At 51.3% G+C, this 24,409-nt stretch overlaps 1 protein-coding gene across 1 annotated transcript in view; it reads right to left on the reverse strand.

Annotated features, from left to right (window-relative positions):
* The window catches only part of C14H10orf90 (chromosome 14 C10orf90 homolog), a 235,402-nt gene that overhangs the window by 12,408 nt on the left and 198,585 nt on the right, over positions 1–24,409 (reverse strand). The window contains 3 exon segments of the mRNA XM_013983872.2: positions 9,243–9,420; positions 12,103–12,281; positions 15,806–16,096. Coding sequence (XP_013839326.2) covers positions 9,243–9,420; positions 12,103–12,281; positions 15,806–16,096 — 648 coding nt within the window.

A 24,409-nucleotide genomic window follows, 5' to 3' on the forward strand; every position in this document is an offset into this window, starting at 1 on the left:
GTGTTGGGTGACAGAGTGGTGGCATTATTATAGATGCCAGCGAAGCCCACATGGAGACAGGGCAGGGCCTATCAACAGACAAGCTCCCAGGGAGGCAAGCTCGTGACAGACTGTGTAATCAGCACCACACCCCATTGCCCAGAGGACCCCAATGTCTTCAGCCATCGCTTTCTGGCATTACTAGACCAAAGGGATTCAGATAATGAGAGCAAGACCTCCTTCCCACAGTTCCAGATTCTGTGGGAAATGGCAGATTGAAAATCCAGTTGGGTTTTCTTTTAGCAAAACGTGGTAGTTACTGTTATAGGCAAAGAGTCCTAGAGCTATATTTCCAAAGTGGACTCCCAAGAATTAGATAAAAGCATTTCAAGGTCAAAGAAGTTTAGGGAAAACAAGATTAAATGAATTTAAGCAGTTTTCATTGTTGCAGGACTTATCAGTGCTGTTAACATACAGTGGGCATTGTAAACCTCCAAGAGAATAGAGCATACAAAATCCTCAAGGAGAAAGAAAAAAATGGAGCTGAAGGAATCAGGCTTCTTGCCTTTGGACTTTACTACAAAGCTACAGTCATCAAAACAGTATGGTACTGGCACAAAAACAGAAATACAAATCAGTGGAAGAGCATCAAAAGCCCAGAAATAAACCTGTATACCTATGGTCAATTAATCTACAAGAAAAGAGGAACAGATATACAGTGGAGAAAAGACAGTCTCTTCAATAAATGATGCCGGGAAAACTGGACAGCTACACGTAAAAGAATGAAATTAGAACACTCTCTAACACCATACACAAAAATAAACTCAAAATGGATTAAAGACCTAAACATAAGACTAGATACTATACAACTCTTAGAGGAAAACATAGGCAGACACACTTTGACATCAATCACAGCGGTATCTTTCTTGAATACCTCCTAGAGTAATGAAAATAAAAACAAAAATAAACAAATGGGACCTAATTCAACTTAAAAGCTTTTGCACAGCAAATGAAACCATAAACAAAATGAAAAGACAACCCACAGAATGGGAGAAAATATTTACAAATGAAGCAACTGACAAGGAATTCATCTCCAAAATACACCAACAACTCAGGCAGCTCAGTATCAAAAAACCAAACAACCCCATAAAAAAAATGGGCAGAAGATCAAATAGACATTTCTCCAAATAAGACATACAGATGGCCAAAAAATACATGAAAAGAAGCTCAATATGGCTAATTACTAGAGAAATGCAAACCCAAACTACAAATGAGGTACCACACCTTATACCAGTCAGAATGGCCACCATCAAAAAAAAAAAAAAAAAAAAAAAAAAAAACAACAAACTACAGGAGTTCCCATCGTGGCGCAGTGGTTAATGAATCCAACTAAGAACCATGAGGTTGCAGGTTCGATCCCTGGCCTTGCTCAGTGGGTTAAGGATCCGGCGTTGCCGTGAGCTGTGGTGTAGGTCACAGGCTTGGATCCTGCATTACTGTGGCTCTGGCGTAGGCCAGTAGTTACAGCTCCGATTCGACCCCTAGCCTGGGAAACTCCATATGCTGAGGGAGCGGCCCAAGAAATGGCAAAAAAAAAAAAAAAAGACAAAACAAACAAACAAAAAAAACCTACAAACAGTAAGTGCTAGAGATGGAGTGGAGAAAAGGGAACCCTCCTGTACTGGGAATGTAAGCTGGTACAACCACTATGGAAACAGTATGGAGGTTCCTTTTAAACAGTAAATATAGAACTACTGTATGATCCTGCAATCCCACTCCTGGGCACATCTGGAGAAAACCATAATTCAAAATATACATGCACCCCATTGTTCATTGTAGCCCTGTTTACAATAGCCAAGACATGGAAGCAACCTAAATGTCCATCAACAGAGGACTGGATAAAGACAACGTGGTGCATATATGCAACGGAATACTACTCGGTCATCAAAAAGAATGAAATAATGGCATTTGCAGCAACATGGACCTAGAAATTAGCATACTAAGTAAGTCAGAGAAAGACAAATATCATCTGAGATCAGTATAAGGAATCTCACATATATATGGAATCTAACGAAAAAATGATTCAAAATGATACTCAAAAATAATACAAAAGAATTTGCAAAAAGGAAACAGACTCAAAGATTTTGAAACCAAATTCATGGTTACCCAAGGGGAAACATGGGGCAGGAGGGATACATTTCCAGGATGGGATTGACGTATACACACGACGACATAAAAAACAGATGGGTAACAAGGACCTGCCATATAGCACAGAGTAATCTACTCAATGCTGTGTCATTACAGAGTAATCTACTCAATGCTGTGTCATTACATGGGAAAAGAATCTGAAAAGGAATGGACATACGTATATGTAGAACCGATTTATTTTCTGTACACCCAAAACGAACGCAACTTTATTTTTTTTTTAATTTTTATTTTTTTTGCTATTTCTTTGGGCCACTCCTGCGGCATATGGAGGTTCCCAGGCTAGGGGTCGAATCGGAGCTGTAGACACTGGCCTACGCCAGAGCCACAGCAACGCAGGATCCGAGCTGCGTCTGCAACCTACACCACAGCTCACGGCAACGCCGGATCCTTAACCCACTGAGCAAGGCCAGGGATCGAACCGCAACCTCATGGTTCCTAGTCGGATTCGTTAACCATTGCGCCACAATGGGAACTCCACGAACGCAACTTTAAAAGTCAACGAGACTCCAATAAAATTTCTTTTAAAAAATCTCAAGGAGTTCTATGAAGGGGTTGGTCTCCCGCTGGACTGCATTTTGGATAGTCTAAGCTTAAGGTTCCTGGGAAGAAAAGTGACAACTGCAGAGTGTTAACAGTTAAAATTAGTTCTCAGTTTTCAAAGTCATGATGTGTGGCAAGAGATTAAAATTATACACACACACGTGTATATATGCATACATATACAAATATATATACACTTTTTTATATATACTTTTCACACTTTATATTTGTGTACTCTCTCCACATTCTCTTTAAGAATGTGTGTGTGTGTGTGTGTGTGTGTGTGTGTGTTGAATGGCAAGTTTCAATTACTCACATAAAGGAACCTGAACAATGGTTCAAATCACACTTCGCCCTAAAACAGCAGCATGTGGTTCAGGTCTGAAAGCCTAGCTGTTGATGTGAGGGTTGCCGTTTGCTCCAGCTCCAGGGTTTCCCAGCATTTTTTTTTTTTTTTTTAGAGAACCACAAAATATAGTGATTTACAGATGATGAATCAACTTTCATTCTGGTTGCCAAGTAGATTTATATCCTTCATGTCGCTGCGTGGTTTATTACTGAACTGCACTGCGGTATAAAAGGAAAATCATTTGGAAAATAAAATCCAGGCAACTGGGAGATCCCATGCCAAGACATTCCTCCTTGCCGTTCTGCCATTCTGCGTTTTTATCTTATGTTCTTTAAATTGGATAGATGCACCTCTGTCCCGCAGGTCTACTTCTAATCAAGAGACATAAGTTGGTCCTTTCTGCTCATGCTTCTTAGAAAGAAACGCAATACCTTTATCCTCAGTCTGTGAAGGACACCAATAATAGCATATGTACAAGTATTTTTGAATCAAGGAAAAAGTCTTTTAGCTAAATCAGGCTTCTTGTTTTCTTTGCAGACTGATGAAGTAACAATTTACTTTTTATCTGATAAGTGCATTTTAAAATTCCTTTGTGGGTGATAGTGGGAGAACTAGCCCCAAATATTTATTCAGATGATTGATGGAAAAACATCCACGAGATCAGATCGGCAATGGCGGGGACCATGTGGCCAGTGCTCAGCTGGCTGTGAGGGGAACAGCACATTTTCATTACTGCAGCGACTTCCCCAGCCGTCTCCTGTCTGCTGGGTCACTTCTCTAGCTCAATGCTCAGGGAATGCAAATGAATTCTAATACTTGCTCCAGCCAAAAATCAGCAGTGAAAGCAGATCAGCTGGAGAAAGAATTCTGCAGTGCCTTCCGGAGAATTCCGCCCTTCTACTGGTCCGTGATGTAAAGGGCTGCGCTTGGCTCACCTTGGGAAGTGTGGAGAATGCACTTCGGATTCAGCTAGTCTGCCTAGCAGAGCTTCCCAGAGTAACTCAGTGTGTGCCCCCTGGCAAAGGGAGCTTTTTCTAGCACAGGCACATGACTATAATCCAAAGTGGAAAGGTAAGAAGGTAGGTGATCTAGAGAGATGCAAGAGACAGGAGTGCTCCCGTGGAAGAGGTGGGGAGGTGGAGACTGGCTGGGAGTAGTCAGGGAGGGCTTCCTGGAAGAAGGGTTTTCCTGAAACCATCTTTCTGATGGGTTCTCCACACATTCAAAGGGTAAGGGGACAATCCAAAAGAGCCACGAGGACCACCTGAGTGTCAGAGGAGAAAAAAAAAAGAGACAGAGGCAAGGCACCCTGGGCTGTGTCTGAGCACTGCAGTCTTTCTGACCAGCTGTGGCACTGCATGCAGAAAGCTGCACTGATCCTAGCGAGCAAAGCACTCAACTGAGAAGCGAGAGGTGCCACGCGGCGTGGGTCATGCATTACAGGAGTCAGAGGAAAAAGCCTTGGGAGGAAGAGGTTTGGACAGAGGCTGGACTTGAGATGGGCTAAGGAGCCCAGGCAGGACTTTGCGGCGCAGAAAGGAAGAGGGGCAGACCAGGCTTCTCACGGGTGGTTTGGGGCCCTGATGGTGAAAGTCCCTGAAGGTAAGAAAGGACGGACAGCCAATGAGACGAGCTGGGAAAGCAGGCAAGCAGGCAGGTCAGGCTTGGAGGCTCTGGGGATCCAGGGAGACCTGGAAGCTGGGCCCCCTGCCCAGAGGGAGATGGTGAGGGCCAGGCTTGGGGCGCTGCGGGATAAAGCCACAGATGGGTCACAGGATGTGCGGCCCAAGCCCCCCTGCCCACCGCGGCCGTGCCCTCCACCTGCAGGTGCTACGCTGCCCACTAACTGCAGGCGCTGAACTCCTACTGTGTGAGGGTGCTGTAGCAGCTGCCTTCAGCCCAGCCTGGCCAGATGCATCCCATCAGGCAGAAGCAATGACTGATTCCAGAACACCCTAAATTCCCAGGTTATGGTTGGCTTTTGAATATGACCAGCCTCCATCCCCAGGGGACCCCAGAAACTGTGTAGATGATGAGGGAGCCCTGACTTGAGCCAAGGTAACCCTGGGGATGTGTACAGGTGGAGCCCTGACTTGGGCAGAAAAGAGGGGCCTACAGCTTAGAGTCAGCACCTCAGATGCTGAGAGTAAAGGCCAGCCTCCCCCGACCCAGCCTCTGTGAGGCTCATCATCTCTCCAGGACTTGGCGGTCACCACATTCCACCGATTCTGTCACTTAGATACCTTCTGCCACCACCACCCACTCCCCCCACCCCCGCTTTCTGCATCCCTCTCACGGCCCTGCCCTACCACCCTGCATCACGTCTTGCCTGGCGCTTGATATGCTATGTAGAGCCGGCCTCAGCTTCGACCACAGAATAAGGGGAAACCGGGAAACAGCATAGAGAGTGCCCGCTGGCCCCCTGGGGCTCCCCTGAGGTGCCTCGTCTCCCGATCTGCTCCCCACCCCCATTTGAGGGTCCAGCCACGGCTGAACTGGGCACCCAGCGACCTCTCACTGCAGTGCTTCCACCGTCTCCTCCCCGGCAGCCCCCGCCCTCCCCAGCCTGCACCATAGTTCACCCACGCAGGCTCTACAAATTGCCCCCATCAGGAGCTTTCCACAGCCCTGGTGGGAGCACGGCTGCCCTGGGTTTCCATGGCAACCCCCTTTCAGGGCATTTAGCCAGTCCCAAGGTCATTGCCCCTTTCCCCTCCTCAGGAGCTTGGTGGGAAGGTTGATGACACCGGGGGCCTGGGGCACAGTGAGTGGCTTCTCAGGAAAGCTGTGCTGAGAGCTGGATGAAGAGGCTCCTTGTCACGGATGGAGCCCAGCCAAGGGGGCCCAGGTGGCTCCCGGGCCAGGAAGGCCACGGATTTATTCGCTTTGGGAACTCAAGCTGCAGCTACCCCGCAAGGACAGGCTGGGGCTGCAGGCGGGACTTGATTATCATACTACTTCCGGGCCTCTGAGCCCCAGTTGGTCATGAAAATAGCCCTGGCTCCACAGAGGGAGGCCTGTGAACACTCACACACACACGTGCCACCGCCCTGGGCCTTAGAGACTGCTCAGGATTCATGAGCCCACAGGAAGCAGCGCCGGTCTGCTGGCCCCCGCCGGAACTGTCTTCCACATCAGCTTTGCTGGCAGCCCCTGCCCAAATGGGTGTTCGCCAGCTGCCAGGGGTTCCCCAGACCCTCTCGGGTCTGGGCTGCGTGGGCCGGGATCAGAGGCAGCCAGCCCAGCTCGGAAAGCAATCAAGAGACCTCCTCCTCCTTCTAACAGACGTCTTGACACCGTAGCCAGAGCTGCTCGTTCGCGCATCTGATTTATTAACTCATCTCACATGTAAGGAAAGCATCTGCATCTCACTTTCACCATCCTGCCAGCAGACAGGCTGAAGACAAGATGTGCAGGACGGCCCCGCTCGACGCGGCCGGCGGCACGCCCCGCGCCTGCCCGGGCTCACACGAGGCTCTGGTTTCAGACGTCGTCTGACTGAGCTGGCCGAACACACACACACACACACGAGGGAAACCCTCCCATCAACCATAAATACCACGGGGCTTAGGAAAGCAGCCATCAAATTGAGCCCCGAAGCCTGGCGCCCAGAACGTTCTAGTCGTCAGAACTGTCCTGGAACTGGGACTAATCAAAAGGTGGCTCAGTTACCCAAAACCATTGACTGTGTCTGATCACCTTTGATTGTAAGATCAGCATTCAGAAACTCCCACTGTGGCTGAGCAGGTTAAGAACCCGACTGAGTACCCATGAGGACGCAGGTTCAACCCCTGGCCTTGCTCAGGGGGTTAAGGATCCAGCATTTTGCCACAAGCTGCAGCTTGGGTCACAGATGCGGCTCAGATCCTGCATAACCATGGCTGTGGCATAGGCCAGCAGCTGCAGCTCTGATTTCCCCTAGCCTGGAAACTTCCATATGCCACAGGGGCAGCCCTAAACAGAAAAAAAAAAAAAAGGAAGAAAAAAGATCTGCATTCAAAGGAAACGTGAACTCGTAAAAAGATAATCTGTTTGTGGCAAAACATCACAGGCAGATGATGGAGTGGGCAGAACCAGGGCTCACCAGGTTCAAGGCCCCTTCCCCGGATGTGTGACGGTGACTTTATTTGGAAACAGGCTCTTTGCAGATGCATGCATGTTAAAATGAGGCCCTCCTGGAGAAGGGTGGCCCCTCATCCAATGTCCCGTGGCCTTATAAGGAGAGGAAATGCAGACACACAAGCACAGAGAACAGGGCTGTGGGGAGAGGGAGGCAGGGACGGGAGTGGTGCATCTACCAGCTGAGCGATGCCAGGAGGAGGATGGCCAGAGGACGACTTGTTCTCCCTCTGGGCCTCCTGGGGGACTCAGCCCGGGGGACACCTGGCTTTTGGGCTTCCAGTCTCTGGACTATGAAAGAATAAGGTTCTGCTACTTTACAATCTCATCTAGGTCATTTTTTGCAGCAGCCCTAGGAAACACAGATGACCGAGGCAGCATTCCTCCGATGGGTGAGATGATGGGGTCCGGACGCTGGGATTGGGGTTCGTGATGATGGCACAGCTGGAAGGGAGCTGGCCCTCAGGACGGGGGGGAATGGCGCCATATGCGACACGCTCGCAAATGTCCACGGGGCCTCATTTTCTCCTACACAAAGTGACAGGAGCGGACTGAAAAGGAAGCCTCCGGGACACCTTTTTTTTGTGTGCACCTGTCTTGAGCTCCACCCTGACACTGGTTTATACCTGCTGACAACACATTTGTCTATATCTGACCATTTTCATTAAGCAGGATCTTTAAAATGTTGAGGCCAAGGAACCTACATGTCATGGGTTCCTCAGGACAAGCCGGGACGTTGAAGGCCCCAGGAAACCCCCCCAGGTGTGGCCAAGACTTGGTCCGTCAGAGCTACACGAGAAGAGTCTGCACCTGATCCCAGACTGCCGTGTGGAGCCGGAGACTCAAGAGCTGCCAGAGAACACATCCAAAGAGAGCCTAGATTGGCCGACCGGCTTCGAACACCAGCAGGAGACGCGTTTTCATGTGGGGGCGGGCCCTGCACACCCCTTTTGTTGATTTCCTTTTCTCAGCATCCTGGAAAGTGGGCACTGGCGCCAAGCAGCAGGTAGCCACTAAATCCTTCCCCACAAGAAGGATGCACTCAGGTCCGCCCTTGCTGGGGTCTTGATGACCCCCCAACAGATCTCTGGGGGGCTGAGGGGGTTAAGAGGCATCCTATCACAACACCCTCTGCCCTCTGCCCCCCATGCCCCATAGGAGCTGGTCATACCTGCTAAGCTCTGCTTTATTGAATATGGTTACTGCGCCCGAGGATGTTATTCAGAATTATACCCAGGATTTCCCCTCCTGGGGACTAGAACATTTTCCTAGGCAGAAGGATCTTATTCCTCTCTCCCAAGGAATAAAACAGGTTTCCCCGGGCCTCCGGATTTTGAGATTTGAGTTGGCAGGCCATCAGCGTATGCTCCCATGCCCCCATCTCTGCCCTTGTCTCTTCTTGTTATTTCTGCTGCTTTAACAGTCTGTTTATAAGCTCCACGAAGAAAGGACCGAGGCCAGCGCCACTCCCCATGCTCTCCCCGGCTCCCAGCACGGGGCTTGGCCCAGCGAAGGTTCCTGATCATGCTGTCCCCAGTGAGTCCGTGAGTGTCGCCCTCACGGGGTCAGGGCGACAGCGGCCTCCCAGTGCTTGGGAAGCTGACCATACCTTCTCTGACTCACAGCAGGATAGGGGTTTCGAGATGACAAATGTTGATGCAGACAAGCCGGAGTCGGCCCCTCACCCCGGGACCTGTTTTGCAATCTCTAAAGGGCAAAGGGGAGCTCTTGCAAATATCTGTCAGGAGCCAAGAATCTGAACCGGCTACTCGGGCTGCTACGGTTGTGTGGCTGCTTTCCCAGCTAAAATGATGAAGTTGTGTCCCAAAGCATTGCTGCTGAATTCGGTGCCCGTGTGTAGTAAGGGGCCTGGGCCCCCAGGGCCGGCTGCCTGACGCTGAGGTTTGGGTACTTGAGGGACCACGAGTTCTGCATGTGTCAGGGGCACCACGTGGCCCATCAGGTGGGGCGTACGTCCCAGCCCCGGGATCCCGCCGTCTCCCCAGCACGGCCCCCTCCATCCCCACACCACCTGCAGCTCACTTACCGCTGAGAGGGTGGGGGACGGTGAACTGCTTCTTGTTGGCCCGGACAGGAAGGAGACTCTGCTTCTGGCCCAGGCTCTCCTTCTGCTGGGCTTTTCTCTGCTGTACCATGTGCTCAAGCTTCTTTAGACGTTCTTGCGAGCGAGAAATGAACTGAGGTTTGCGGACTTCCAGCGCCTCCTGAGAGGAGCAGGGAACACATTTTATTTTTAGGAGAAGTGATGCAGAAGGCAGCACCCCTCCAACTTGGTCCAGAAGCTGATCGTAAGGACAGCGTGTGAGCACATCCCAAATTTCTCCCGCCACCTCATGGAAAGAGGGTAACAGACCCGTTGATGACACGGGTCCTGGTGACCAGTCCTGGACAGCATCAAGACTGTCCCCACAGCATGACCATAGTTCTCAACATCAAATGGGGAGTTCCCACCGTGGCTCAGTGGGTTAAGAACCCAACATAGTCTCCATGAGGATGCGGGTTTGATCCCTGGCCTTGCTCATTGGGTTAAGGATCCAGCATTGCTGCAAGCTGCGGTGTAGGCTGCAGATGCGTCTTGGATCTGGTGTGGCCGTGGCTGTGACATAGGCCAGCCGCTGCAGCTCCAATTTAACCCCTGGCCCCAGAACGTCTCTATGCTGCAGATGCAGATGTGAAAGGGCAAAAAAGCAAGAAGAGGAATCTGACTGCAGCATCTGCGGTGGCTGCGGAGGTGCAGGTTTTACCTCAGCCTAGAGCAGTGGGTCAAAGGATCCATGGTTGCTGCAGCTTGGATTCAATCCCCAGCTGAGGAACTTCCATATGTCATGTGTGCAGCCATTTAAAAAAAACCCCAAAAAACAAAACTGTGAGCACAAAGGCACACCTCCACCCATTCCCTCTGCCACCCGTCCAGTCATCCATCTCCAACAGACCAAAACCTGAATGCCCTGAACCCCACATTCCCAAGTGGCATGGGTGGCAAAGGAGTGGCAGCATCACGAGTCACTTGCTTCTGCTGGGGGCTGGAGGCCTGTAAAAGCACAGAACCAGACCGTCCACCTGGCATGAAATATGTGTCTTTTCAGGAGCAAGTGTCATTGCAGCCAGCGGAGACAGCTCCTCCTCCCAGGAACCCAGCACTGGCAGCGAAGCTTTGCTGTCCGAAGTGGTTCCGTGGGGGAGCTCAGAATTCCCGTGTGTCCCCAGCAGCCTTGCCGCTCACTGCATCCCCTCCGTGCACGCACTGACCACCCACCCAGGTTACTGAAGAAGAAGAACCACCACTGACACATCCAAACCCGGGGCTTTGGTTGTACCCACGCTGTGAAACTCCCCGCCTCCATTCTGCAAGGCAGATATATTTATTCCCATTTGACAGAGGCAAAAACTGAAGCTCATTGTAATTTGGGAGGTCACATGGTGACCCCTTGGCTTCGACAGTCCTGTGCTCTTCCCACCCTGCCTTCCTTCCTCTTAACCTGCTGTGCCCTGTACACCGCTGTTCAGGCTGGACCCTGCGTGGAGTATGCCCCTCCCCCCACAACTGGCTCAAGTTCTGCTTATCCCGGTAAACTCTGGCGGGTCTCCCGTTCAGCCTCAGCATCGTGGCCCTTCACAGAGAGACCCTGCACATGGGATTCACCCTCGTTCACTGTCACCCTAGGCTGTGAGCTCCCAGATGGCATGGGCTGTGTCTCACCTACACTGCATCCCTCACAGCCAGTGCTCCAGCTCTGCATGCAGCAGGTGCTCAGCACAGGTCCTCCAAGGAGCTGCTGTAGTGGAATGTCCTCTGCCCCAATCCCCCCCAGCTGCCGGGGAGCTCAGAGCTCCCAGAAGCAGGGGCGGGGGTGCGCAGCTCCATCCCCGTCATGGATGTAGCCCTGGCCGCTGTGCCAGGAATGGAGCCTCTTGGCTGGTTGGCCTCCAAGGGGCCAATCCCAGGTCCCAGGCACCAGGGCCTGGAGAGAGAGCCCCTGTGGGCCCAGACATGGCTGCTGCCTAGGCTGCCACCCCAAGGCTGGAGGCTCAGGCTGCTTTGGGGTCCTGTGGGGTGAGGGTGGGGGTGCAGGGTAAGCCAGTGGAGCCTGCTGCACAGCTGCAGGGCGGTTTACAACAATCACAAGTCTTCCAGAAGGCACCCTAAAAAAATGGAGGTTCCTAGGCTAGGGGCTGAATTCAAACTGTAGCTGCTGGCCTGCACCACAGCCACAGCCACGCCAGATCCGAGCCAGGTCTTCGCCCTACACCGCGGCTCACAGCAGCACCGGATCCTTAACCCACTGATCGAGGCCAGGGGTCGAACCTGCATCCTCGTGCATACTAGTTGGGTTCATTAGCCACCGAGCCACGACAGGGAACTCCATGTGTTTGCCCTTCTAATCTTCCTGTGTATTTTTTCAACTTTAAAAAATGTGTACATATGACTTCTTCAATTAGGAAAAGATACCAAATGAAACTCCATCTCCTTGAATTCATGACCCCATGACTTTGGGGCTTTCTTAGTCTTTCAAAGGCTTACTGTCCTTATCTGAAGACAGGGTTACAGAACTCCCGCCTCACGGGGGGGCCGTCGGGATGGAAGGCCCTGATGCCCGTGAAGTGACCCCTCAAGGTCCGGGCACCTGAAAGATCTCAAATGCTGTGGTGGCTCCAATCAAGGCCACTGGATGCTATGCGATCCCCATTCCAGCCCGGTGGCGGAAAGAATGTTATTGCCATGACTCACATGGTGGCAAAGAGGCCCAGAGAGGTTCGGGGACCTGCCCAGAGTCACACAGCCACCAGAAAGTGGAGGCAGGTCTCTGGTCTCAGAAGCAGGCGTGAGGCTGCGTTGAAAGGTCTCCCCTCCGTGGGATCAAGCTGGGATGCACGGAAAGCCCTACCTGCAAGGTCAAGGAGCTTGTGGGCATCTGCTGGTACTCAGAACACTCTTCGGACAGGTGGCAGGTCTCGGGTCTCCCAGGGGGCGCTGGCTCGGGGGCCGTGGGCTCCTGCGTGGTGGGGTCCTCAGTCTCCTCGCACTCCTTTATTTTAACAACCAAGTCACAGCACGTGTAGTCTCCTGGGAGAGAAGATTGAGAATCGCATTTCCAGGACACCGAGTGGTGTCTCCCGCCTCCTCAACACCATTCGACACAGAGGGCAATCTTGAAAATGGAAACGCCGGTGGGTTATTAACGGGCCTCGTTAAGCCAACGAGCTCACGCCTCATCACAGACCCCTGGCTGCCCTGGCCACAGGGAGGGCCGTAAGTGGGCAGCCAGAGCTGGCGGCTGGCGAAGTCCACCGTGGAGGCCTTCCCTGGGCCACTGACGTTCAAGCTGCCTTTGCTCACGAGGCGAAGAAACTCTCTCTGGTCTGCGCTGCGGATTAAGTGCGTCCCGTACAGTTATTACCGTTGGGTTGTTTGGGGACCGGGTATTAATTTATCTCATGTTTGCTCCACTAATGATCTAAGAGGAATGGTGTTCAATTATTTATCCCTCCCTTTCACTTGCCGGGGACCACCCCTGGCTTTACACTCGTAATTGGAATCTCGCTCGGCGCTGCATCTGGTCCCATCCTGACCTTCCTCGGTGGGAAAGGTCAGGAGATGAGCTGACTCAACAGCGCTTTGGGCAGGGCAGCCTTCAAGCGACTTTGAAAGAGGGGTTAATACGCGTTCACTGACTAACAGCTCCGCCTGGAGCACAATGCCCGTCCTGGCCCCCCATCCAGGTGGAGGTCCCCCCGCTCCCCGCCCCCAGCCACGGCCTCAGCAGACCTCCCGGTTCTGAAACTCAGTGGGGGCGTCCTCCGTCCCCGCCACGTGCCCTCCTAGCTCCACAAAGTCCCTGTGATTCCTCCACTTGGTGACCTCTCACCTCCAGGCGGAGCCCGAATTTTTCAGGAAGCTGCCCTCCCCTTCCTGAGGCTCCATCCTGCTGCCTCTGCTTCACCACGGAACACGCGCCACCCACTCCGCAGCATCACGGTGCCCGTAAGAGGATGCTTTAACCCCCTAAGCCAGTGACTCCTCGAGGGCTGGGCCATGTCTGAGTCCCCAGCCAGCCCAGGTACCCAGGAGGACCTCGTTCTGTCCGGAGCAGAGAGGTGGCCGCTGGGAGGCCCGCCTGACCACAGGTCCATGGTCCCGGGACTCTTATCTGACCCTCCGGTTATAACCTCCGCCCCTCACACCTGGATCCTCCCTGGTCTGGACCGGCTGCTCCCTCTCCACTCGGTCTCCATCAGAGGTCTCTGCCACCTGCAAGCTGACCAGCCTTCTTCTGGCTCATTCATGGTCAATGTCCACCTGCAGCTGCCAGTTTTGATTCCACCAACAACACGCTCCCCAGAGGTTCTCGAATCACCCCCCTTGTTCTTCGAAGCTTTGGCCCCGTCCTTTCTGGAGATTTCCTTGTGGCTCCTCCCATCCCTGCCTTAGGCCTCACAAGCCCAAAGCCCTGCCTGCCCCCAGCTGCCCCAGCTGCCCCGGCTCAAGTTAATCACACCTTCCACATACTGTTCGCCTTTGTTGGGAAGCTTTGGGCTAGCTCACCCCACACGCAGGAAGCCCGATTCCTCCATCCGTCCCCACCACCCAGGGGCGGTCCCAGTACACTCATCCTCCTCCAGGCTCTGCCCTTTATCTTCAAATTCTCCACTCGCGTGGCCAGTCCTCCCCAGCGACCCGGGCTGGACTCACCTCTGGCCGGGCCCCAGCCCCCAGCCCGGCCCGCTCCTGTCCATCCTCCACACTGCCCAGCTGCCTTTAGAGTAGATCCAATGAGGTCTCGTCCCCTTCTAGGACTTGGCCTGCCTTCAGTCTAGACTTAGTTTTGTTTTTTGGGTTTTTTTTTTTTTTTTTTTTGCGTTTTAGGGCTGCACCATGGTATATGGAGGTTCCCAGGCTAGGGGTCCAATCGGAGCTATAGCTGCAGCCTACACCATGGCCACAGCAACACGGGATCCAAGCCATGTCTGTGATCTACACCACAGGTCACGGCAATGCCAGATCCCGGATCCACTGAGCGAGGCCAGGGACTCAACCCACAACCTCATGGATACTGGTCAGATGTGTTTCCATGGCCACCACAATGGGAATTCCTAGACTTAGTGAGTTTATAAGGACCTTCCTCCTTGGCCCCTGTGACCTTAGATTCACGCCGTGCCTCCTCCCACCCCTGCATTCTGGTCCCGTGGACCCCAAACCTGAGAGGCATGCTCTTTCCATCAATTCTCTGCTTTGCTGTGCCTTCCCCTCAGCCTGCAATGCTCTTCACCACCCAGCCTGATTTTTAAGTCTCTAATCAGTTTTCAAGTGCTTTCTCAGGATCATTTCCTGGAGGGGGATGTCTCTGTCCAGCCCCGCCTTGGAGCATCTGTCCTTAGGTTCCTGACTGCTCAGCACAGACACAGTTATGGCCCGTCTCTGATCACAGCACTGTCTCGATCAAGACCTAGAGGGCAGGAAGGACCAAGCACAGTGCCTGGCACACAGCAGGTGTTTAATAAATGCCCTTTGACGGCAAACAGTGGGTAGTCAATAAATGCTTCTTTAATGTATTAATGAAGAAAGAACTAGAGAGTTACTTCGTTCCGAGAGAAATTATTTTTCTCAATTATCATAACCATTCTAACTGTTATTACAGCCCATTCTCTAAAATCTACTATCTTCCTTTCTGTCCTTATCCCCACCCAGCTCTTTGGGAACATCTTTAGAGCAACAGGAAATCTTAATTTTCCTCTGACAGAACACACCATAGGTCTTTTTTCTTTCTGTGTTCTTTTATGTGTAAATGGGCATGCAGTACTCACAGGGGTCAGCCATTTGGCCTTTAGACAAACGATGGCCCGGTCTGAATTCTCGGTCCCTTCCTCCGTGAGATGCTGAGATGGGGAACTACCTCAGAGGACTCGTGTTCATCAAGAGTTGGGCATGTGTGGGGCCTGCACCCCTGTGCCATCGCCCCGACAGCCAGATTCATGGCACCATGGCCCCTCACGGCCGTCACACCAGCATCTCAAAGCTTCCTGAGCTCAGCGCAACAGCCTGCCAGGGCCCTGGGAGTGGCCTCTTTTTCACAAGCTCAGGGGATGCTGGCCTGGTGTCCAGTAGGGCTGGGAGTTCCTGACTCGTGCGGTGCTGCCTTCTGGGTGACTGGGAGGCAGAACCTGCCCACTGTTTTTTTTTTTTCCTTTTTTTTTTTTTTTTTTTTCAGGGCTGGACCTGCAGCACATAGAAGTTCCTGGGCTCAGGGTTGAATCAGAGATACAGCAGAGGCCTACGCCACAGCCACATCTGTGACCTACACTGCAGCTTGCAGCAATGCTAGAGCCTTAACCCACAGAGCAAGGCCAGGGACCAAACCCACATCCTCAGGGATATGCTATTTGGATTCTTAACCCACTGAGCCACGATGGGAACTCCTCGCCCACCATTTAAACATGCTGCTCCTGCTTCCCTCTCTGCTCAAAGTTGGAACAGGGGGCAGCTTCAAAAGGGAAGCTTGTGTGAACCAGGGCCCGGAAAGACCCTGCACCAACCATCTTCCTGGGAACAGCAAGGAAGAGGCCTCTCAGCCCCGCCTCCCTCCTCCTTACCTGCGGGGAACTCTCTTTCTATCTGAACACCAGGGTCTTTCTGTGGAGCTGTGCACAGATCTTGGAAGGGGCAGAGGAACCCAGCTAAAGGGATCCTGGGTTGCAGGAAGCCTCGCTGGTGACTCTCTGCGGGCTCAGAAAGGCCACTAGACTGACAGCGGCTGCTTGGAGCACTAGACCCATCGGCAAGGAGATCTTTAGCAGGTTTCTGTTCCACTGGGGGAGCCGACACAGTCACACGTGCTCCTCCTTGCTGCTTCTCGCTGCTTCCAGAAAACGCTTTTGCTTCTACTAAAAATAAAATGAGAGTTGTGCTCAAAACATCTGACCTGCCCACATCTAACGTCCTGACTTCTGCCCGCCACGCGCTCCCAGAGACCAGGAGATGGGCAGCAGCCTGGGGAGGGCGGGAGCCACGGACGCTGAAGTGCACGTGCTCGCCCAGCAGGAGCACGTGATCACCAGTCCCTGCGGGGCTTCCCTGGGCTTCGCTCAGGAGCCCCTCTAACACGAAGCCATCCCTCATGCGGCTCCGAGGGACTGAGCTTGCTGTGGCCCATCGCAGCTCAAAAGACCTTCTGGGCAGCAGATGAGTGGGTGACTGAGCTTCCTGACCCTGGGGCCAGATGCCTGCGTTCAAATCCCACCTCCCACCACGTGTGTGCTCTCTGGCCTCAAGTATAAAACTGAGGTGAGACTATAACAGATATGTATTTAATTTTATTATTATATTGTACTTGTATATACCTATTTTAATAATAAGCAATAAACTTAATATAATTTATATAATTATATTTTATATAATAAACATATGTATATGACTAATATAAATACTGAAGATTAAAATCGAGGTACTACTCTAATAAAATAATGATCCAGGTTTTACCTGATACATAGTAAGCATTTGATAAACATTAGTATCATTTATTATTCCAGAAACACTGATGCGGGTTCCATCTAAAGGCAAAGCACAGAGGCCAAAGATAACTGGCCAGGTGTCTGTGCTCACCTCTAAGAAAGCAATGGGTCTAAAATGTGTCACCACACTGTCATATCAAAGGTCTGGAAGCCCCCTTATGCCCACCAGTAGGAAACTATTAAATGACGGTACTTCCACGCTTGGCAGCCGTGGAAAAGAACTGGGCACATGCTCTTGGGTAGACCTGGAATCATATCCCAGACATGTGATCAAGTGAACAAGGCCATGTGCAGACAGTGCGGCAGACCTGCCTCCTCAGTAAAGGCTTATCTGCTCAGAATCTCTCTGGAAGGACCCAGAAGATGCTGGGAACCGTGGTGTCTCAGGAGAGGGTAATGCAGGACCAGCAACTGGCGGTGGGAGAGAGGCTTTCTTTTCACTGCCTGTTTTGTTGTCTTCCTCCTTGTCCTTTCAGAATGCACTGTAACACTTCTCAAGTTATTCACTTTAAGTAAGGCAGTGACCCTTTACCAGGTATTGTAAGAGGGACACAGGCATGGCTGCCACTGGGAGGCGTGCAAACCTCCTGCATCCAGGGGCAGGGAGACATTCTGGGGACCGCTAGATGATGCGTCAAGATTCTTGGAAGATTCTTGCTATAGATTCTCAGATGTCTCATCCACAGAAAGGAAATGAGTCCATGACTACCTGGCACTGATTAGAGTGTGACCACTCTTAAAATGTCACTTGCTGCAATTCATTCCAGACCCTCTGTCACCAGAACTGGCATCCCAGCCAGGAAGGACAGTGTGGCAAGGCTGGGAGGGAGGTGGGGGCAGGAAGAGACGGAACTCAGAGGGTCCCCTCAGTGGGCTTCCTGGCTGTGGGATGGAAGGCAGGAGAGTCAACGAGGCAGGGGGGGGGGTCCAGAGTCCTCTCTCACAAAACAAAAAAATGAGGTAAAGGGCCGCCCTGGGTCCCTGTGCCTGGAATATCAAAGTCCCCCCAAACGGTGGTTGTTACAAGCCTTGTCCTTTGCAGAGAGACACGGCCTCCTATGGCACAGCTAGCTTCGTTGATTTGTACAGAAAAATCTCCCCAAGCCTGTATTTCAAAAACTGACCAGAGTTGCCATTGTGGTGCAGCAGAAATGAATCCTACTAGTATCCACGAGGACATGGATTCAATCACTGGCCTCGCTCAGCGGGTCCGGGATCCGGCATTGCCGTGAGCTGTGGAGTAGGTCACAGATGCAGCTCAGATCCCGTGTTGCTGCAGGTGTGGCACAGTCTAGCAGCAGTAGCTCTGATTTGACCCCTCGCCTAGGAGCCTCCATATGTCATGGATGTGGCCCTAAAAAGCAACCCTCCCCCGCAAAAAAACTGGTCCGTTCCATATAAGTATAAAATATAAACAAAGAAATCTTAAAATTGTTCTTTCTCCATTGTTTCCTTTTATTAGAAGTTCTCTAAAGGAATCAAAACCCACCAAATTATCAGTGACAGAGCCCCAGTCTGCTAGTTCCATTCTGGAACGCTTTAAATTCGGGTATTATTTATAGACTCATGGAGACCCACCTATCTCTCTATGTATCTGCCTACCTACCTATTAATTAACTCCTATTATTAATCGTCTATCTGGTCTGATGTCAATTCTTACCTGAATGATTCTATGCAAATCCGAGGTTCCCCTTGTGACTTCAGAGGGTTAAAACAACTCCCCCAAAGTAGGATGAAGTTGGTGAACAGGGAAAAAGATAAATATGCATCCAAAGAAAACCTTTTCTGACAACTTATTAACCAGGGCTTCTGGGGGATTCTAAGCAGCATTAGCAGCCATGGAAGGATCCACAGGCGGCCCTTTGCAAGGCAAGACAGCAGCATCATTTTCCCCACATGCTCTGCATGCAGGCTGGACTGTGTTGTTGGTTCTCTCCTCATAACCCGATTTTATTTTATTTATTTTTACAGCTGCCCATGTGACAAGTTCCCAGGCCAGGGGTTGAATCGGAGCTGCAGTTGCGAGCCTGCACCACAGCCACGCAGCATGGGATCCAAGCCGCCTCAGACACCTTCACCACAGCTTGAGGCAATGCGGGATCCTAAACTTACTGAGCAGGCCGGGGAGCAAACCCGCATCCTCACAGAAACAATATCAGGTCTTTCACCTGCTGAACCACAGCAGGACTCCAGAGCCCCAATTACAAACTACATGCCCCCACCCCCCGCCCCACCACCACTGCGGGCTCCGCCCGTCTTAGGAGAAATTGAATAAAGCAGCAGTCTCTGCCAGGTGTTTCTGTTTCTTGGCCTGAAACCCAAAGCCTGCTTCCTGAGCCTGACACTGGGAGGGGCAGGGGCATCACAGGTTTCCTTTCAACAGCAAAATCCCTTCTCCCTTCTTAAAACACGGCCGCCTCGTGCTGGATGCTCTACAGCTCCACGGTCCAGCCAAGGCACCTATGCGGGACTGAGCCACGTCCCAGGAGGTAAACCCAAACCAACCAGGAGAATCGTCCCCCAGTCCTGAAGTCCATCGAGTAAGCTCCGCTCTGGACTCAGAGCTGAGATTTTTTTACTTGGGGAGATGGGATGAAGATGGTGGAATAGAAGGACTGGAGCTCAACTTCTCTCCTAAAAACAACAAAATTCACAACTAAAGGCTGAGCAATCTTCACCCAAATGGACCAGAAACCTTAAAAAAGATACCCTGCTCCAGAAGACAAAGAGGAGGCCCCATCAAGAGGTAGGAGGGGTGATTTCACGATATAAACAACCTCATACCTCCCCAGTGGGAAGCCCCACAGACTGGAAACTAACTGGTTCGCAGGGACTCACCTACAGGAGTGAGAGTTCTGAGCCCCACATCAAACCCTCACATGTGGGGATCCGGCACTGGGAGAAAGAGCCCCCAGAGCATCTGTCATTGAAGGCCAGTGGGGCTTGTGTGCAGGAGCTCCATGGGATTGGGGGAAACGGAGACCCCAATCTTAAAAGGCACACACAGACTTTCACATGTACTGGGTCCCAGGGCAAAGCAAAGTCTCCATAGGAACCTGGGTCAAACCTGACCGCAGTTCTTGGAGGCCATCCTGGGAAAACAGGGGTGAATGTGGCTTGTTGTGAGGGAAGGACATTGAAGGCAAAGCTCTCGGGAATATTCAGCAGTGTGCCTTTCTCTGGAGGTGGCCATTTGGGGACAATCTGGCCCTACCGTCAGTGCTGAGAAGCCCCAGGGCAAACAACAATCCAGGCGGGATCACAGCCCCACCGCTCAGCAAACAGCTGCCTAAAGACCCCTCAGGCACACAGCTGCCTCTATTCCCATCCAGAGATGAAGCCCTACCCACCAGAGGGATTAGAATCAGCCCCACCTACCAGGGGACAGGCACCAGCCCCTCCCATCAGGAAGCCTACAGCAAGCCCCCATACTGACTTCAGCCGTAAGGGGGGCAGACACCAGAAGTAAGAGAAGCTATAACTCTATTATCTGTAAAAAGGTCACCACACCAAAAACATATAAAAACAAAAAGACAGAGAACAGTAACTCAAATGAGGGAGAAGGACTCAGAGCTGGGCTCCTGGACCACCACCGTGCTCACCTGTGCTCCTCTGAAGCTCATTTTTCGGTTGTGAAATGCATTATATGCATAATTTAAAGGTATCAGTATGCCATGAACCCCTCTAGATTAAGAAGTAGAACTTTCCCTTGGCTTTCCTGTTTCAGCCCCTCCTGGAGCATTACCTACCCAGACGGAACTAACGACTCGCCTAAATTTTGTGCTGCTTGATCCATTGCCTTTGTCTATAATTTTCCCACCTACACAGGTACCCCTAAACAGTATATTTTCCTTTTTTCTTTTTAGGGCCACACCACTGGCATATGGAAGCTCCCAGGCTAGGGGTCAAATCGGAGATACAGACTCCAAGCTGCATCTGCAACCCACACCGCAGCTTGCGGCAACGCCGGATCCTTAGCCCACTGAGGGAGGCCAGGGATGGAACCCACACCCTCATGGATACTAGTTGGGTTTTTAACCCGCTGAATCACAATGGGAACTCCAACAATATATTTTCAATACCAAAAATCCTCAAGCCAGCACAAAGCCAGCTGTGTGAAGCTGCATCCACTGGGAGAGAGCTTCATGAGAAGAGCGCTGAGCAGAGCAGCTGGGCATCTTCTCGCTGAGAGCTGATGGGTTGCCTTTTGGGGGACAGACGAGTCCTGAAAACAGGGGCTGACCACGGCCAGGGCACTGGTCAGGGCTGGCGGGCAGGAACACCGTTGGGGAGCGGGTGGCACCGATTTTCTGGCCCTGACCTTGCCTCATCCGACGGCAGACTCAAGGCTGAGCTCCCGCAGGGCCCTTCTCTGTGCTGAAACGTGGGCCCTGAGCCGCCCCAAGGGCAGGGCAGGGAGGGGAGAGCGGGACCTCGCAGACCCAGCCTCGAGACCAGCCGAGAAGAGACTTGAATCTGGGTCAGGCCAGGCCAGGCAGACCTTTCGTGCAGAATGAGAAAAAGCTGCCTGGGTCTCAAGACGCATTGCCTCCACTGGCCAGAAAGTGTTGTAATGAACCGATGTGATAGAAAAAGCTATTTTTCTGCTTCTTCCCAAATATTAAGGTGATACACAGTCATTCGTGTTCTCAGATGAGCTCCTACTGAACCGCTAGCCCCTCGCTGGCACACAAATCTAATAACTGCGGCCAATTCGGCTCCCAAGAGCAGGTGAGCAAGTGGAGAGAAATGTCAAGGAAGGAACCAGCAAGGCGGCCGGACTCTGCCGGTGGGATCTCAAAGGACAAGAAGAAAACCTCAAAACCACCCAGGGGCCCAGACAGCATCCCCGTCTGCGGGCACGTACCAGCCCACGGCAGCTAAGGAACACAGACAACGCATTTTAGAGTCATTTTTCTCCAAATGGGTTTGCATTTGTTACAGATGTTTTGGTGTCCAAGCCAAAACCCAGTTCTCTAGAAAGATCTCTGAGGGTTTGGGTCCAAGTACCTTCTGCCTCTGAAAACAGCCAACCAACCAGAGACGACTCCAAGCAAAGTCGGCTTCCTTGAATCCAGGACCACATTTTCTCCCCCATCGTCCTGTTTTTTGGGGGTGAGATCTCCTCCCTCGCACGCTGGACCATCTTACAACGGACTGTCTTAGAAATACAGTCACTCATGTTTGCGTTGCTGTTTCTAGGTCATCAACATACATCAGTTCCTCAACTCAACTACAGGTGAGGCTCAGCATTGCCCAAAGGTCTGACGTTCTGTGCCACTGCCCTGCAGGGCCCCAGGCTCCCCTCCACCCGCGACCTCCTTTTGAAAGCTCTAGGGTCTACATTTTATGCATCATTTACCCATCTCACCTCCCTGCTTCCCCGAGGGCTCCCCTCCAGCAAACCCCTAACTGCATCTCATTGGAAATCAAAGACGGGAGCCTGACGGGACCTTGATGGGACCTTGATAGGACCGAGTGTCCATCGAATGAAAAGCTAGTATAAGTGGCGCCTTAGGGTGAATCGCGGAAACGTCCCGCTTCAGACGGGGTTTTGCTGTCCCCAGTTTTGACACAGGGATGCAGGAGGCCGCCGCTGAGGGGAAATGCAGGGGAGTCTCTGTTCAATACATGCACACGATGGATGCAGAAATCACTAGAGAGGAAGAGCCAGTAAAACTGGGACTTGAAGATGCACACAACTTCTCTAGCAGGTGATGCTGGCTTGTTGTTTTTTCCCCCCTCTTTTAAACTACCTGTAATGACAATACACAGAAGATGAAATAAAAGAAAATAGAGGAGGTCCCTTCTTGGCTCAGTGGTTAATGAACCAAACGAAGATCCATGAGGTTCCTGTCCTTGCTCAGTGGGTTAAGGAACCCACATTGCCATGAACTGGGGTGTGGGTGTGGACACAGCTCAGATCCCACATGGCTGTGGCTGTGGCATAGGCCGGCACCTGTAGCTCCGGTTCGACTCCTAGTCCAGGAAGCTCCATATGCCAAGGGTACAGCCCTATAAAAAAAAAAAAATTAAGAAAGAAAAGAAAGTAGAGATAGTGATTCCCCTCAGAGAAACAATAAATAGAGAAAGCAAAGCACAAGCTTTTACCCTAGACAAGGCTGGTGGATGTGGATAACTTCTCTAGGGTTTTTTTTGTTTTTATTTTAACTGGCCAAGGCTTCATCTTTTGGCTGCAGATTGAAACTCGATTTCCTCAAGTGTAAATGGGTGTCCATGTGGTACCCTGCCTCGCACCCCATCTAGACTTCTGTTTAAAATCAGCCGCTAATTGCTTCAGCACATTTCTGTTAAATTTCTACCTAGAGATGTTGCAGTCCAGGCGGGGAGTCAGAAGGGGGAGGCGGGGGCAGCAAATGGGATAAACAGAGAGAAAGAAGAGGTGGAGGAGGAGCCGGGTTTGGGATCCCCAGGTCCCCAAGCCAATCCACACACCAGGAGCAGTGCCGGAGCCTTCAGCCAGAGGAAAGAGAAGCAAGCAGAAATCCAGGGAACAGACTTCAGCTTGCAGATCATCGGCCAGGACGAAGGGGCATCCAAAGACAGCGCGACCAGGGGAAGCACAGGAGCCAGTTCTTTCCGCTCCAGGAAACAAGAGTTCCTGTGCATGCCAGCCCTTCCTAGACACTCAGTAGGTTTACTTCTGCCATACGCATCAAGCATTTCTCCCTAAAGAATAGACGTAAGAGGGGAGAGGTGAGAACCAAGAAGTGAAACCGACTCGGAAAAAGCAATGGCAGTAGCCACTGGCCTCGGCATAGGGCCTTCCCTTTCTGGAACCCAGAGCAGACCGGGGGTAGGGGAGGGGGTGCCAAGAACCGATGTCAGGAGGTCAATACAATGTTAGGACAAAAACATGCAAGCCCGGGATTAGAAGAACGCCGTAGTCAGAGGAATACAGAATTCAAGGGGGAAAATGCTGCATGTTCATAATGGAATGTTCTAGGGTCAAGTTTCAAGATACCATGTGGGTTACAGCCACTATGCAGAACAGTATGGAGGTTCCTTAAAAAAAAACCAAAAAGAGAGTTACCATATGATTCTGCAATCCCACTCCCGGGCATACACCTGAAGGAAGTGATAATTTGAAAAGATACACGCACCCCTATGTTCATGGCAACACTATTTACAGCAGCCAAGACATGGAAGCAACGTAAGCATCCACTGACAGAGGAATGAATAAAGAAGGTGTGGTGTGTGGTGTGTGTGTGTGGTGTAATGCAACATTACTCAACCGTAAAAAGTCTGAAATGATGCCATCTGCAGCAACATGGATGGACCTGGAGATGATCATACTAAGCAAGGTAAGGCAGATAAAGGTACATATGATGTATATATCATATATATAAGATACATGATATCACTTCTATGTGGAATCTAAAAAAAAAAAAGATACAAATGAACTTACTTCCAAAACATACACAGACCCACAGGCATAGAAAACAAACTTACGGCTAACAAAGGGGGAAAGATAGGGAGGGCTAAGTTTTAGAGGAGCTTGGGGTGAACATACACATACTACAGTATCTAAAGGTGACAACCAACAAGGACCTGCTGCATTGCACAGCGCTCTCCTCAACCTCCTGTGAAAACCTATAAGGAAAAAGAATCAGAAAAAGCACGTCTATACATATATTCATATATATGTGCATATATATATATAAC

The sequence above is a fragment of the Sus scrofa genome, chromosome 14, assembly GCF_000003025.6.
Source record: "Sus scrofa isolate TJ Tabasco breed Duroc chromosome 14, Sscrofa11.1, whole genome shotgun sequence".
NCBI classification, from domain to species: domain Eukaryota; kingdom Metazoa; phylum Chordata; class Mammalia; order Artiodactyla; family Suidae; genus Sus; species Sus scrofa.